At 44.7% G+C, this 15,773-nt stretch overlaps 1 protein-coding gene across 1 annotated transcript in view; it reads left to right on the top strand.

Annotated features, from left to right (window-relative positions):
• The window catches only part of LOC124545290 (cytochrome P450 6k1-like), a 73,326-nt gene that overhangs the window by 16,033 nt on the left and 41,520 nt on the right, over positions 1-15,773 (top strand). Inside the window, exons 2-3 of the mRNA XM_047124177.1 lie at positions 5,624-5,850; positions 8,005-8,243. Of these exons, the coding sequence (XP_046980133.1) occupies positions 5,631-5,850; positions 8,005-8,243 (459 nt within the window). The 5' untranslated portion in view covers positions 5,624-5,630. The remainder of the gene's footprint in view (positions 1-5,623; positions 5,851-8,004; positions 8,244-15,773) is intronic.

Below are 15,773 nucleotides of genomic sequence, written 5' to 3' on the forward strand. Positions count from 1 at the left end.
TGATAGGTGGTGTATTAAATGTTATATCCTAGCCAGTAATGCCACCCGAGCCCGCTGCCAAAAGGTTGGCAGCATCAAAGTCCGGACGCCGTCCGCATAAGCAGCGCCAGCGAGACAGGAAATCGCCGCAAGTCTGCGCGCGCCACCGCTGGCTTCTGGCTTCTTAAGCGCTGGAGTCGCGAGCGCTAGGACAGTTCTGTATTCGCCGCTCAGTTGTATACTCGCCACCGAATTGTGTACTTGCTAGTCAGTTGTGTGTTCATCGCAGCAGAGTTGTTGTTTGTCGTCAGCCGACGCTGACCTAGCCGCTCCGACTCGAACTAGACAGATTTCTGTAGACACGGAGTTCACTACTGTTTCTGTATCTTCGTTAATAAAGATAAGTACCGACTTTTATTTAACCAGAGTGTTTGGGTTTTCATCTTTCTGTTCACTGTTCCAGCGGACCGGTCGGCCCGCTATTAAAAGTGTGGCGGTGACTTCGTAAGCCGTTTCTACAGCGAATTGCTTGTCGCTACGAACACCGCCACAAAATTAAACGTTGGTATAAACAGTTTACAGAGAATGGGTGTTTGTGCAAAGGGAAAAGTTCTGGATGGCCGAGAACGAGTGATGAAAATGTAGCACGCATCCAGCAAGCATTTGTTCGCAGCCCAGGAAAATCGACTTGCAGAGCTAGCAGAGAGCTGCAAATTCCACAATCAACTGTATGGAGAGTCCTACGAAAAAGGTTAGTTATGAAACCTTATCGTCTGAAATTGGTTCAAGGCAGGCAGCCCGTGACAGAGCACTTCATCACTGGCCTCCAAGAAGCCCTGATCTTACCCCCTGCGATTTTTTCTTATGGGGGTATGTTAAGGATATGGTGTTTCGGCCACTTCTCCCAGCCACCATTGATGATTTGAAACGAGAAATAACAGCAGCTATCCAAACTGTTACGCCTGATATGCTACAGAGAGTGTGGAACGAGTTGGAGTATCGGGTTGATATTGCTCGAGTGTCTGGAGGGGGCCATATTGAACATCTCTGAACTTGTTTTTGAGTGAAAAAAAACCTTTTTAAATACTCTTTGTAATGATGTATAACAGAAGGTTATATTATGTTTCTTTCATTAAATACACATTTTTAAAGTTGTGGTATTCTTTTTGAATCATCCTGTATATCGTTTTATTCCAACTCTCACACAGTGTTATATCAACTCCCTGAGCGAAGCCGAGTACCCCAGCTAGTCACCTAAATCATTATGCCACCATGAAAGAAACGACGATGTAAAATTTCATCCAACATCAGTTTAGAATGCAAAAGTATTTATATTTTGTACATGAAAAAGATAAAAATTTGACCACAATCATCTGCGAAGGGATCATGAAAGTAAATACAGGGTTTCTGTAATAAATATTCCAGTTTCAAAACGCTGTAGATAGAGAACCACTGCTCAAAATGACGTCAAATTTGAACAGAATATTATTGACTATTCTCTTCTTGTCTAAAAATCTGCATTTAATATCCTCTCCTCTTCTGCCGTCATCAGTTATTTTGCTGCACAAGTAGTAAAACTGATCAACGACTTTTAGTGTCTCATTTCCTCGCCAAAATACCTCGGCATCGCGTTCTTAAATTCGATTATATTTCATGGTCGTTGTTTCACCTTGGTGATGTTCACCTCATGATCCCTTTTCGAGACACTATGCATTCCTTTCAACTGTTCTTGCAAACGCCTTTGCGTCCATGACGGAATTACAATGTCATCGGCAAACCGCGAAGTTTTTATTTCTTCCCCGTGAACTCTAATACCCTTTTCAAATTTCTCCATGGGCTCCTTTACAGCTTGCACATTGTAGGGAATGGATAACATCGCGAACTGTCTACGTCACTGTCTCACCCCGTGTCACTGCCACAGCTCCCTTTCATGCTCTTCGGCTCTTATAACTATAGTCTGCTTTCTGTCCAAGTGGTAGATGACTTCTCGCACCCTGTATTTTACCCCTGATGCATTCAGAATTTCAAAGGATGTAGTCTAGTCAGCAATGTCAAAAGCTCTCTCTAAACCTACAACTAATATGGAATTTTTCCCTTCTTTAACTTACTTTCTGAGGTAAGGGTCAGTATTATCTGGTGCGTTCCTATATTTCTCCTGAAACCAGACTCATCTTCCCTATGGAATGCCTCTACCAGTTTTTCCATTTTGCCGTAAATAATTCGTGGCAGTATTTTGCAAATGTGCGAGCACTTGCCTTTTTGGTACTCAAATTATTACGTTCTTATTGGGCTCTGGGTGTGTTTCGCCTGTCTCATGAATCTTACACAACAGTAGCAATAGTTAACGCCCTTGCAATGATCTCAATATTATGAGGGAAAGTTGTCTATCCCAGAGGTCTCTTTGAGTAAGGTATTTCAGTGCTCTGCCAAATTCTTCTCGTAGCATCGTATTTCACATCACATATTCATTATCTCCCTTTTCCCTTCCTGTAATATTATCTACAGGTCAGTTGTATAGCCGTTGTGTTTATCCCTTCCATCTTTCAGAAGGTCGACATGTGTATTATTGTGGTCTTGAGTTCAATGACTGGTGTGATGCAGTTCCCCGTGCTAGCATATCCTGTATAAATCTTTTCACATGCAAATAACTTCTGCAACCTCCACCCAGTTGAACCTGCTAACTGTGTTCTTCTACAGTTTTTAACCCTGCACTTCTCTGCACCCGTCTCCACACCTGAGTGGTCACAGCAGTTGACTGACATGCGGGGGATCCATCTGGGATTCCCGGTGCTGCCAGGCATTTTCCCTTGGTGGGAGGAGAGGCCTGGAACCGGGGAGAACGAGAACTACGGGCCCTGCAACGAACTTGTGACGTCACACTAGCAGGCCTGTTGCGAACACTCGGCTCGGTGCAGAGCACACGGGATATCAGTATTGTTGTGTACATAGTTCTGCGTAGTCAGCGCATACACAACTTTCCCACTAGAGCGCGCCCCGCTAAGCACAACAGCATAGGCGCAGTGCTCGTCCATCTCCGCACTACGAGATGGCGCTGCTTAAGAGACAGACCAAATTCTGCTTCCGCCGATCCGTGTATTAATACGTAACGCAGCCAATGACATTGCTGCTAACGTAGAACCTTTTCTCCTCGCGGATCACACTCGCGCAGTGATATCTGAACGCGCGAGGTATTAGAACGAGTGTACAGACCTCTGATTAGTCAGTCTGCATTAGTCTGCATTTGTCTGCACCAGTCTGTATCAGTCTGCATCAGTCTGCATTAGTCTGCATTTGCCTGTACCAGTCCATAGTCAAGTTTCAGTCTGTGCCTAATAAGATTATCATATTCCTGTACATAGCCATGAAGAGAAATGTATAAACACTTTGTCAAGTATCAGAGATATGTGAGAATAAGATTTACGTACCAAGACCAAAGGAACTTCAGATTGCCAATTGTAAATAGCATCCAGAATCAAGTTAAGTAATTTTATGCTTATTATTATTTTAATAAATGTGTGTGAAAATTAATCAAGTTCCGTTTAAAGTTGGTCACCGTCAATCTGCTACTCTAAGCGTGCAAGTGGCATTTCTATCGTCTGACCTAACGGCAGAAGATAAACACGCCACGATAAGACCACGAGACATATTGCTGACACTCGCCTACTTCGTTAGAGCGACAAGTCAAATAATCTGATGGTGCATGTACCGAAGGTCTTACAGTACGCACACCACAAGTATATAATATTAAAGGAGTTCACTTTGTTGTGTGCTATGAAGAGCTTGCACAGACTTAAAGGGGCAGACAAGAATTATTAAACTCATCTGAAATAGTTACTCACTCCCTGCCAGAGACGGCTGCTGGCACTTGCAAGACCTGCAGTGTGACGTGCTATATACGCATCACGGCTTGTATTTCTTGTGAGCCGCAACTGGAATGGGGTGCTCTGAGGCTCGTGAGGCCGAAGGAGGAACTAACTACCGAGTAGCGGCGGTTCCAAGTCCCGCAAACTGACAGCGGCCTGGATAATGGTGTGCAGACACCATGCGTCTTCGTACTGCATCCAATAAAGCCATCGGCACAGGATGACGTGGCGATCAGTCGGTACCGCCGGGCCTGCCAGGGGCAGTGGACGGATTTTACAAGTTCTACACTACCCTCTGGTATCACACTGACAATCCCTTCATACGTCAGAATGCGTCTTATCAATCGATCCAATCTTTCAGTCAAGCTGTGGGATAAATTTCTTTTCTCTCCAGTCCATTAGTTACACTGTCTATATATCCAGGATTCTCCTATAGTACCACATTTCAAAAGCTTCTATTCTCTTCTTGTCTGAACCGTTTATCGACCAAGTTTCACTTCTGTACGAGGATACACCCCAGAGAATTGTTGTTATTGTTGTTGTTGTGGTCTTCAGTCCAGAGACTGGTTTGATGCAGCTCTCCATGCTACTCTATCCTGTGCAAGCTTCTACATCTCCCAGTACTTACTGCAACCTACATCCTTATGAATCTGCTTAGTGTATTCATCTCTTGGTCTCCCTCTGCGCCGGCCGAAGTGGCCGAGCGGTTGTAGGCGCTACAGTCTGGAGCAGCGCGACCGCTACGGTGGCAGGTTCGAATCCTGCCTCGGGCATGGATGTTTGTGATGTCCTTAGGTTAGTTAGGTTTAAGTAGTTCTAAGTTCTAGGGGACTGATGACTTCAGAAGTTAAATCCCATAGTGCTCAGAGCCATTTCTCTCTTTGCGATTTTTACCCTCCACGCTGACTTCCAATACTAAATAGGTGATCCCTTGATGCCTCAGAACATGTCGTACCAACCAATCCCTTCTTCTAGTCAAGTTGCGCCACAAATTTCACTTCTCCCCAATTCTGTTCAATACCTCCTCATTAGTTATGTGATCTACCCATCTAATCTTCAGCATTCTTCTGTAGCACCACATTTCGAAAGCTTCTATTCTCTTCTTGTCCAAACTATTTATTGTCCATGTTTCCCTTCCATACATGGCTACAATCCATACAAATACTTTCAGAAACGACTTCCTGACACTTAAATCTATACTCGATGTTAATAAATTTCTCTTCTTCAGAAACGCTTTCCCTACCATTACCAGTATACGTTTTATATCCTCTCTACTTCGACCATCATCATTTATTTTTCTCCCCAAATAGCAAAACTCCTTTACTACTCTAAGTGTCTCATTTCCTAATCTAATTCCCTCAGCATCACCAGACTTAATTCGACTACATTCCATTATCCTCGTTTTGCTTTTGTTGATGTTCATCTTATATCCTCCTTCCAAGACGCTGTCCGTTACGCTCAACTGCTCTTCCACAACCTTTGCTGTCTCTCAAATAATTACGTTATTATCTACAAACTTCAAAGTTTTTGTTTCTGCCTCCTAAATTTTAATTCCTTTTCAAAAACTCTTTAATTTCCTGTACTGCTTGCTGATGAACACCCACTAAAAACAACGAAAATCGTGGTGCACAACAAAGCGCATCCGCGGCATGATGTGGCTAGCAACTCAGTGCAGATGTTGTCTAAGCTAGTAGTTTGGCTATGGTGGCTTAGTTAAATGGTCATTTAGTGGTGAAGCTGCGTTGACGCAGGTCGTAAAGAGCACGACTCCTCGTTTGCAGAGCTACGATGGGCGTGCTCCTGGACGGCTGGATGACGGAGCTGGTTTTGGCTCTGTCGGTTGTGGTGCTGGCGCTCTACCTGCGCTTCCAGCGTGGCTACCAGCACTGGAAGAGGAAGGGCGTGCCGTATGAGGAGCCGACTTTCCCGTTCGGTAACCTGGGACGCAGCCTTCTGGGCCAGAAGTACTATGGGGACGTCCTCCGTGACCTGTACGAGAAGGCAAAAGGTAAAGGCCTTCCTTACTGCTGCGTTAGTTGAGAGCACTGCTGTTACTATTATTATTAGTGTTTAGTGTACATAGTAGACAGCAAGAATCATAATACAAGTGATACATCTGATGACTACAATTAAATCTGTATGCAGAGCACATAGTAGCTGATAACAGGTGGTAATTACAAAATGCGGCAAATAGCAAGAAATTCATTTATTTTAGAGTATTGAGAGAAAAAGGTAAAGAACAGGTAGACTAGGCTATTATGAACTGATTTACGGACGTTATGTTCAGAATATACAACGGCTTCCATTATATAAAGGTTTAACAACACCTGGATATAGGTTCAAGAGATGGTACAACTGACCTTCGTGAAAATACATTGAGTTACAAACTTACTCGTAGAGAGTGCATTAAAAATGTGTATCTAGGAGATACTGCTGATCAAAACTAGAAAAAAAGTCCTGAAACACATGACCGGAACAAATACACTACTAGCCATTAAAATTGCTACACCACGAAGATGACGTGCTACAGACGCGAAATTTAACCGACAGGAAGAAGATGCTGTGAGAGCTGCAGCAGAGACGCTCAGTAGCACGGTACGGGCTTTTGCTGAAGTTTCGAGAACATACCTTCACCGAGGAGTCAAGCGGTATATTGCTCCCTCCTACGTATATCTCGCGAAGAGACCATGAGAATAAGATCAGAGAGATTAGAGCCCACACAGATGTAGATGTAGATATGCAAATGATTAGCTTTTCAGAGCATTCACACAAGGTTGGCGCAGGTGGTGACACCTAAAACGTGCTGACATGAGGAAAGTTTCCAACCTATTTCTCATACACAAAGAGCAGTTGTCCGGCGTTACCTGGTGAAACGTTGTTGTGATGCCTCGTGTGAGAAAAGCGTACCATCACGTTTCCGACTTTGATAAATGTCGGATTGTGGCCTATAGCGATTGCGGTTTATCGTATCACGACATTGGTGCTCGCGTTGGTCGAGATCCAATGACTGTTAGCAGAATATGGAATCGGTGGATTCAGGAGGGTAATACGAAACGCCGTGTTGGATCCCAACGGCCTCGTATCACTAGCAGTCGAGATGACAGGCATCTTGTCCGCACGTCTCGATCCCTGAGTCAACAGATGGGGACGTTTGAAAGACAACAACCATCTGCAGGGACAGTTCGGCGACGTTTGCAGCAGCATGGACTATAAGCTCGGAGACCACGGCTGCGGTTACACTTGACGCTGCATCACAGAAAGGAGCACCTGCGATCGTGTACTCAACGACGAACCTGGGTGCACGAATGGCAAAACGTCATTTTTTCGGATGAATCCAGGTTCTGTTTACAGCATCATGATGGTTGCATCCGTGTTTGGCGACGTCACGGTGGACGCACATTTGAAGCGTGTATTCGTCACCGCCATACTGGCGTATCATCCGGCGTGATGGTATGGGGTGCCATTGGTTACACGTCTCGGTCACCTCTTGTTCGCATTGACGGCGCTTTGAACAGTGGACGTTACATTTCAGATGTGTTACGACCTGCGGCTCTACCCTTCATTCGATCCCTCCGAAACCCTACATTTCAGCAGGATAATGCACGACCGCATGTTGCAGGTCCTGTACGGGCCTTTCTCGATACAGGAACTGTTCGACAGCTGCCCTGTCCAGCACATTCTCCAGATCTCTCACCAATTGAAAACGTCGGGCCAATGGTGGCCGAGCAACTGGCTCGTTACAATACGCCAGTCACTACTCTTGATGAACTGTGGTATCGTGTTGAAGCTGCATGGACAGCTGTACCTGTTCACGCCATCCAAGCTCTGTTTGGCTCAATGCCCAGGCGTATCAAGGCCATTATTACGGCCAGAGATGGTTGTTGTGGGTACTGGTTTCTAAGGATCTATGCACCCAAATTGCGAGAAAATGTGATCACATGTCTGTTCTAGTATACCACATTTTATGTGGTATACAAGCGACCTGCCAAATATACTCGCTGACTGTCTTCCTGCACATTTCGCAGCGGTCGACACAGCAAAAGATGGTTATACAGGCTTTTGACGGTTGGCCACATTAACGTGACTGCACCGTGTATATCAGCACTAGAAGTAAGAAAAGTGGTCCGACCTGGTGGGTAGTCACACAGTTCCATTGTTTCAGGCAAACGATTCATTGGGTTCTACTCGATACTCCGTCCTGTGCTCCTCGTGAGGGATCCTGAACTTATTCGACGAGTTCTGATAAAGGACTTTGCTTCGTTCCACGACCGCGGGGTCTACCTGGACGACGAGGAGCCGCTCAACCGGCAGCTGTTCTTCCTGCCTTCTCACGAGTGGCGCCACCGCAGGGTCAAGCTGAGCCCTGCGTTCACCTCAGGCAAATTGAAGGGCATGTTCCAGGTGAGCTGAACACTAACGTGTGTATCTACACTACTACGTAAACACAAGACGTTGTTTAATGATGTTACCAAAAATACTGAGAAGTTCTTGACCGATTTATTTCAAGCTTTTACACGACGCTCTAATAAACTTTCTGCTGGACATAGGCTACAAATTTTTAATGTATGTATACAATGGTAAAACGTTGTTAACAAAAATCTCGAGAAGTGTTTCAGCAATTTACTTGTTACTGTTCATTTGGCCCTCATCACTTACCATTGCACACCGGGCACACAACTGCAGTTGAATTTAGGACCATGATCAAGCTTCCACGTGTGTCATACAATGAAGGCTTTCACGACCGGATGGTACTGTTGTTGATAATTCTTCCGTGTCATATGGCCGTGGTCCATGGAATACTTCTATTCCTAACGTAGTATTGGACGAAACGTTAGGAATAGAAGTATTCCATGGACCATGGCCATATAACCCGGAAGAATTCCACGTGTGTGTTACATATTCGTCTCTTATTCCCATCTGGAAAACTGAGTCAGCATCCACGGATGATGATATAAATGCTGGACTCATAAAAATGGTTCAACGATAGTATTACTGCACTACAGATCTTTGTTTATCATTTTCCTGCAATAAGTATTAGATTCTAACTGACTGTTATAACGTAACAAAAATGTTTCAATTGTCATTTTTTAATTTACCGTTACTCTGAGATCTCCATAATTGTGCTGTGTGTTATCTGAGCACATTTATAAATGGACCGATTTTCTTCAGATATGCAGGCGATACTCGAATAAGATTTCAGAAGGACATAGAATATATATTTCTTATTACAAAATCTACATATTTTTGTTAAAATTGTCTGCAAGAAAAAATAATGTTGTGCTGTGAAAACACACAGTTTGGTTTTTTTTCTCGCAGTCAGTATTCACTGCTATAGCAGGTAGCAGAAAAGATTGATGTTGCCATATGTGTTCTCTCTCCTTATATATAATATAAACAAAAATTGTGTATACAATAATGTGTTGCTTTGTTGTCTTGCTCGCAGTGGTTTTTATGATTAGAATACTGCAACAGAGTCTGAATCGTCTGAAACTTTGCAGTCCTATCCATTAAAAAATTAAAACTATGCGAAATACTGTCATTGAAGCTACTATCCTCACAGTTCCAGCAGCTTGAGAGGTCTCCCTCATACCCCATGTACCAATGATCCCAACTAATTTACCTATTCATTTTAAGCGACTTTTATTCTCAGTCAGGGTTTCAATAACAATAAATGGGGATCAAGGTCAGAAAGGGGAAGAGAAGATGCATAGAGAGAAGGGGGAAGTGATGGACAGAGAGGAGAGGGGACGAATAGAGAAGAGAATGACTGGATGCACAGAGAGAAGGTGAGTAGAACAGAGAGGGAGAAGAAGAAGAAATGAAGTTGGACAGGGAGAAGTAGAGGAGGTGATGGACAGAGAGAGCAGAGTGAGGGGAGAAGAGGAGGAGGGGATGGACAGAGAGAAGGGGAGGAGGAGGTGGACAAGGAGAAGAGAGAAGAGAATATAAGGAGGGCATGGACAGAGAGAAGGGGAGAAGGCGATGGAGAGGGCAGAGGAGATGAAAGAAGAGGAGGAGAGATAGATAGAGAGAGGATGGAGGTGATAGAGAGAGAAGAGTGAAGAGGTGGAGGGATGGTCAGAGAGAAGGGCAGGAAGTGATGGACAGAGAGGGGAAAGAAGAGGAGATCAATAGAGAAAAGGAGGAGGGGATTGATACAGAGAGGGAAGAAGAGGAAATGAAGAGAGAAATAATGGATGCACAGAGAGAAGGGGAGGAAGTGAAGGAGAGAGAATGAAGTGACAGGAGGATATGGAGAGAGGAGGAGGGAATGGACAGAGAGAAGGGGAAGGATCGATTGACAGAGAGAGAGGAGAAGATAAAGAGAGAATAGGTGGAGGTGATGGACTGAGAGAACAGAAAAGAGGTGATGGACAGAAAGAGGGCAGAGGTGCAGATGAAGGAAGAAGAGGAAGAGGTGATCGACTGATAGAAGGTGATGCACAGAGGGACGGAAGGAGATGAAGAGAGAGGTGGCTGTAGGGATGTAGAGACAGAAGGGGGCGGAGGTGATGGACAGAGAGAGGGCAAAAGAGGAGCTGAAGAGAGGATCGGAGGAGCAGGTGGACTGAGAGAAGGGGAGGAGGTTATGGACAGAGAGAGGGACAAGAGGAGATGAAGGGAGAAGAGGAGGTATGGATGGATAGGGAGAAGGGGATAAGGTGGTGGAGAAGGAGTTAGGATGTATACGTAGTTCCTATACGTATTTAGCAATTGCAAAGAATTGCCGCATTCGCTAGAACAGCGTTAGTACTACATTTTCAAGCACTTCAACACTGGAAAGACGTACTGCAATAATACGAGTCATATAAGAACCTGCTAACACATTCCTTTCATTTCCACTGAAATATCAACTAAATCTGACGGTATCAATGCAATGATTTAGTCATCATAGCTTTTGCAATAACATGGAAGCCGTTTTCGGCGTATGTATGGGAAAGATGACTTATTTAGTACAAATCACAAGAGATGGTGGCCAGAAGAAAAGTGTCAACTAGACAAATGAAAATCGAGTAGTCGTAATCCAGTGGATCATTTGGTCATCAGAGCTGTCCACGTGGTTCCTCGTTGGAGACCCAGGCGCTGTCAAGCGAAATCGTAAAACGGAATGGTGTTTACATCCACACTAGCATTTTGCGTGCGGCTTCGCCTGTTTGTGCATACGTCACATACGTTTATATTTCGCATATATTTTAGATATTTCACAGGTAACTGTAGCAAATTTTTCGCTGTAGTATCATCTGAATCCTGAAGGAGCTGTCTGGTTCCCAGCGCTGTTTTACACCATGCGATTCTGGAGAGGGCGTTGTCACTTTGCTCTTCAGCAGTGTGCCACCAAAAGATAAGGACAAAACTGTTGGGTCGTGGCAGTGCTCATTTTCGCTACCTGGTTGACGCACTGAACAACACAACATGCGCTTCACACTTTTAAAATATTTCGAGTCAAGAAAGAAGTCCCAACAGCTTGTTGTCAAAGGCTTTTATATGCTACTCCTTCTCGTTACCGCCACCATTCCCAGGTGTAGTAGAGGACCCTCTCTCTCACACTACCTTTATACAAGTAATGAGTCATGAATATGCCACATCTGGTTGGAATTGCTCCAGGTGTTCCCAAGCTATGCTTTTTGGTCACATCTACTCACACCGGCTCTCAGCCGTAGTGCTGCTTGAATTGTCCAACTGTCACAGAAATTTGTGCGAATAGCAAGTTACAAGTTATGTGTGTACCCGCTTTGGTAGAAACTGCTTCAGGTGTTACAGAGATGTACTGTATGTCATTGCCCCCCCCCCCCCCCCCCCCCGCCCCCTTCCGCTAGAGGTGCAACGTCAGCGGGACCGTTGGTAATAAGTCGAGCATCCCCGAAAACTATGGATTCGATACTAATATCGGTCATTATCGAATATTTTTACACGTCGCGGGTTCTCACAGCGCATAGCTAGTACTACCGGTAGAAGGGTGGTAAGGTTATGGTTGCACTAATCCAGAAAACCTCATGAGCGCACACACAGCAACCAACCACAGTTTCATCGTAATCGGATAAATCATAGAAGACGAGAAAGCAAATACTACTTTTATATATTAGATATAATAAACACTTTTTTTCCTTTCCTGATACGAAATATTAAAGAGGAGATCGGTACGTCATGGGAACATTAGCCTCACGTATTTCCATACTGCATCATAGTCCGTCACGTAACCATCTCTCTTTGTTCGGCAATGGCATATTTTGTAGTCTGTTTTCGTTCGATTTCTTTGTAATAATTTCCAGGAGGGTTGGAACTCCACCGCATAGCTTGCGTTGAGCTTCAAATTTAGCGCAACCCGTCTGCCTCTTTTGCTACATGTTTCATTGTAAACACCGAGATGTGCTATTTCTTTGAGTCATCAGTCTTCTGACTGACCTGATGCGGTCCGCCACGAATTCCTCTCCTGCGCTAACCTCTTCTTCTCAGAGTAGCAGAACTTGCAGCCTACGTCCTCAGATATGTGCTGGATGTGTTCCAGTCTCTGCCTTCCTCTACAGCTTTTGCCCTCTACAGCTCCCTCTAGCACCGTGGAAGTCATTCCCTGATGTCTTAAAAGATGTCCTATCATCCTGTCCCTCCTCATTCCATACCATACCAAACCACATAGTTTTCAACATTCGTGGCGGCCCGAGTGGCTGAGCGGTTCTAGGCGCTACAGTCTGGAACCGCGCGACCGCTACGGTCGCAGGTTCGAATCCTGCCTCGGGCATGGATGTCTGTGATGTCCTTAGGTTAGTTAGGTTTTTAGTAGTTCTAAGTTCTAGGGGACTGATGAGCTCAGAAGTTAAGTCCTATAGTGCTCAGAGCCATTTGAACGTTCGTCTGTAGCTCCACATCTTAATTGTCCCGATTCTCTTTCGATTTTCCCGCAGTCCATGTTTCACTACCATACAATGCTGTGCTCCAAACGTGGATTCTCAAAAATCTCTTCTACAAATTCTATGTTTGATACTAGCAGACCCCTCTTTGCCAGGAATGTACTTTTTGCCAGTGCTAGTCTACTTTTGATATCCTCCTTACTCCGTCCGTCAATGGTTATTTTGCTGCCTAGGTAGCAGAAATCCTTAACTTCATCTACTTCCTGATGTTACGTTTCTCGTCATTCTCGTTTCTGCTACTTCCCACTACTTTCGTCTTTCTTTGATTTACTGTCAATCCATACTCCGTACTCATTAGTCTATTTATTCCATTCAACAGATCATGTAATTCTTGTGAAGTTTGGAAGGTAGGAGACGAGATACTGAGAGAATTGAAGCTTTGAGGACGAGTTGTGAGACTTGCTTTGGTAGCTCAGATGGTTGACCATTTGCCCGCGACAGGCAAGGGTCCCGAGTTCGAGTCTCGCTCCTGCACACAGTTTTAATTTGCCAGGAAGTTTCAGGTAATTCTTGTTCACTTCCACTGACGATAGCAATGCCATCATCGAATCTTATCATTGATATCCTTTCACTTTGAATTTTAATTCCACTGTTGAACCTTTCTTTTATTTCCGTCATTGCTTCTTGGTCATGTAGATTGAACAGCAGAGGCGAAAGACTACATTCCTGCCTTGCAGCCTTTTTAATCTTTTTCGTTCTTGGTCGTCCACTCTTATTATTTCTTCTTCGCTCTTGTACATATCTTATATTACCCGTCTCTCCCTGTAGTTTACGCCTATTTTTTTCAGAATTTCGAACATCTTGCACCGGTTTACATTGTCGAACTCTTTTTTCAGGTCGACAGATCTTATGAACGTGTCTTGATTGTTCTTTAGTGTTGCTTCCATTATCAACCGCAGTGCCAGAATTGCCTCTCTAGTGCCTAATCTAACACATGTGCTAAACATCAAAACGTGCTACTTAAGGATGTAAAATTTAAGATATTCCACTGAAGACATCTTAATTCTTTATGAATCTGGGAATGTTTACCTTTTTATTTCATGAAACATCTAATATTAGGTACCAATACTATGTTTAAGCCAGGGTATAATTATATAGAAATACTCTGGACGTTTCACGGGAGGACAAGAAGTTTTTTTGTATCAACACTTGTAGAAAGCTATAGTACAGAAATGCCGTATTAATTTTCGTTATTTTAAAAAATGGTTCAAATAGTTGTAAGCACTAAAAATGGTTCAAATGGCTCTGAGCACTATGGGACTTAACATCTTAGGTCATCAGTTCCCTAGAACTTAGAACTACTTAAACCTAACTAACCTAAGGACATCACACACATCGATGCCCGAGGCAGGATTCGAACCTGCGACCGTAGCAGTCCCGCGGTTCCTGACTGCAGCGCCTAGAACCGCACGGCCACCGCGGCCGGCAGCTGTAAGCACTATGGGACTTGACATCTGACGTCATCAGTCCCCTAGATTTAGAATTACTTAAACCTAACTGACCTAAGGACATTACACACATCCATGTCCGAGGCAGGATTCGAACCTGCGACCGCAGCAACAGCGCGGTTCTGGACTGAAGCGTCTAGAACCGCTCGGCCACAAGGCCAGCTTCAGGATTTTATGGACGGTTGAATTTAAGCAGGACAGGAGGCTCAAGTAAACAGAAACCTATCATATTAACTGAGTACTGACGTAAAAAGTGATTAGCAGTTTAGTCATATTCTTCAAGCAATGGAGAGTGTAATCATAGGAAGCTGAGTGAGAATATTTCAAGTCTAGAGATGTATCACTCTTTCTCTTCCACCTTACTCGATAGTAACAAATTTTGGAACAGCGTGATGACAACGGAGCTGCGTGTGGTCTCGAGTAGTGAAGTGGCAATGGGGATCCAAGAGTTCGTCCAGAGCAGCGAAGACACGGTTATCAGGCGGCCGATGCCGGCAGCAGCTCCCAGAGAAAAGTTCACAGTGTGAATGGACAACCTTGTTACAATCAAAGTAGAAACCGAGTGGTCATAAAACAAGTCGAGGATAAAAGGAAGAAGTGTGCAGAGCAGATAAAGGAGAGCGAGTCGCACACCGGTACACGAATGCCACCTAGAGTCACGTCCTCCTTTGGCTTTATCACAGGGGGATGCAGCATTCACACATGAACGAATAAAATGGCAAAGGGATCCTTGTAAGACACCGTGGTTCGGCAAAACCCTTGGTACCTCCTACCCTCCTCTGTTTAGCACCTTAAAGTATACCTGTACAGACAGAAGCCGTGGCGAGAGTTCCTGGCGCCTGCAGGCAGGCTACACTGCTGCTCTTTCGCAGCTATACTGTTGCTCTTGCGCCTGATAGTAGGCCACCCGGAATGGATGAATGTCGAAGGGGTTGCAGGACTGCAAGCGCCTAGGACTTCGCCACGGGTTCAGTCTGTACAGATACATTTTTAATATTCTGAGTAAAGGAGTGCGGGTGCCACCGAGGATTTTGCTGAACTAGGAGTCTTAGAATGATCCTTTGTCGCTTTATTCACGCATGTGTCAATATCGCATCTCCCCATGATTACGCAATAGGAAGACACAAAGTAGGAGATCTGAAAAAGCATAAGCTGCTTCTCACGTTCAGATTTCGTAGAAGGGTTTTGAACTGCCTCTAGTCGTTCCAACCTGTATATGAGAGCAAAAATTGCGGTTGCGCTGTTCTCTAAAGGGGTATGATCACGTGTGACGTGGATGTAGACCCACAATGTCTTCAGAAAGGGGTTCAAACGGCCGAGCGTGTTAGCAGTGTCAAAGGTTGTGAAGAACGTCTTTCTGTTGCCCATCCCGCTGCGAACTATCGTTTTCGACCGCGAAATGTGTGCCCCTCGACGCCCCAGGGAAAGATATAGTTTCATCGACGTCCTTTAAGCCGCCCTCTGGGGCCTTTCCGTGCCGACTGCGTGTCTGGAGTGTTTTCCTTGGCCACTCATAAGAAAACCGCCTGGCTTCGACGCTGGACGTCGAGTTGGGGATGTGACGATATTCCGGTCGT

The sequence above is a fragment of the Schistocerca americana genome, chromosome 8 (assembly GCF_021461395.2).
Source record: "Schistocerca americana isolate TAMUIC-IGC-003095 chromosome 8, iqSchAmer2.1, whole genome shotgun sequence".
Classification (NCBI taxonomy): domain Eukaryota; kingdom Metazoa; phylum Arthropoda; class Insecta; order Orthoptera; family Acrididae; genus Schistocerca; species Schistocerca americana.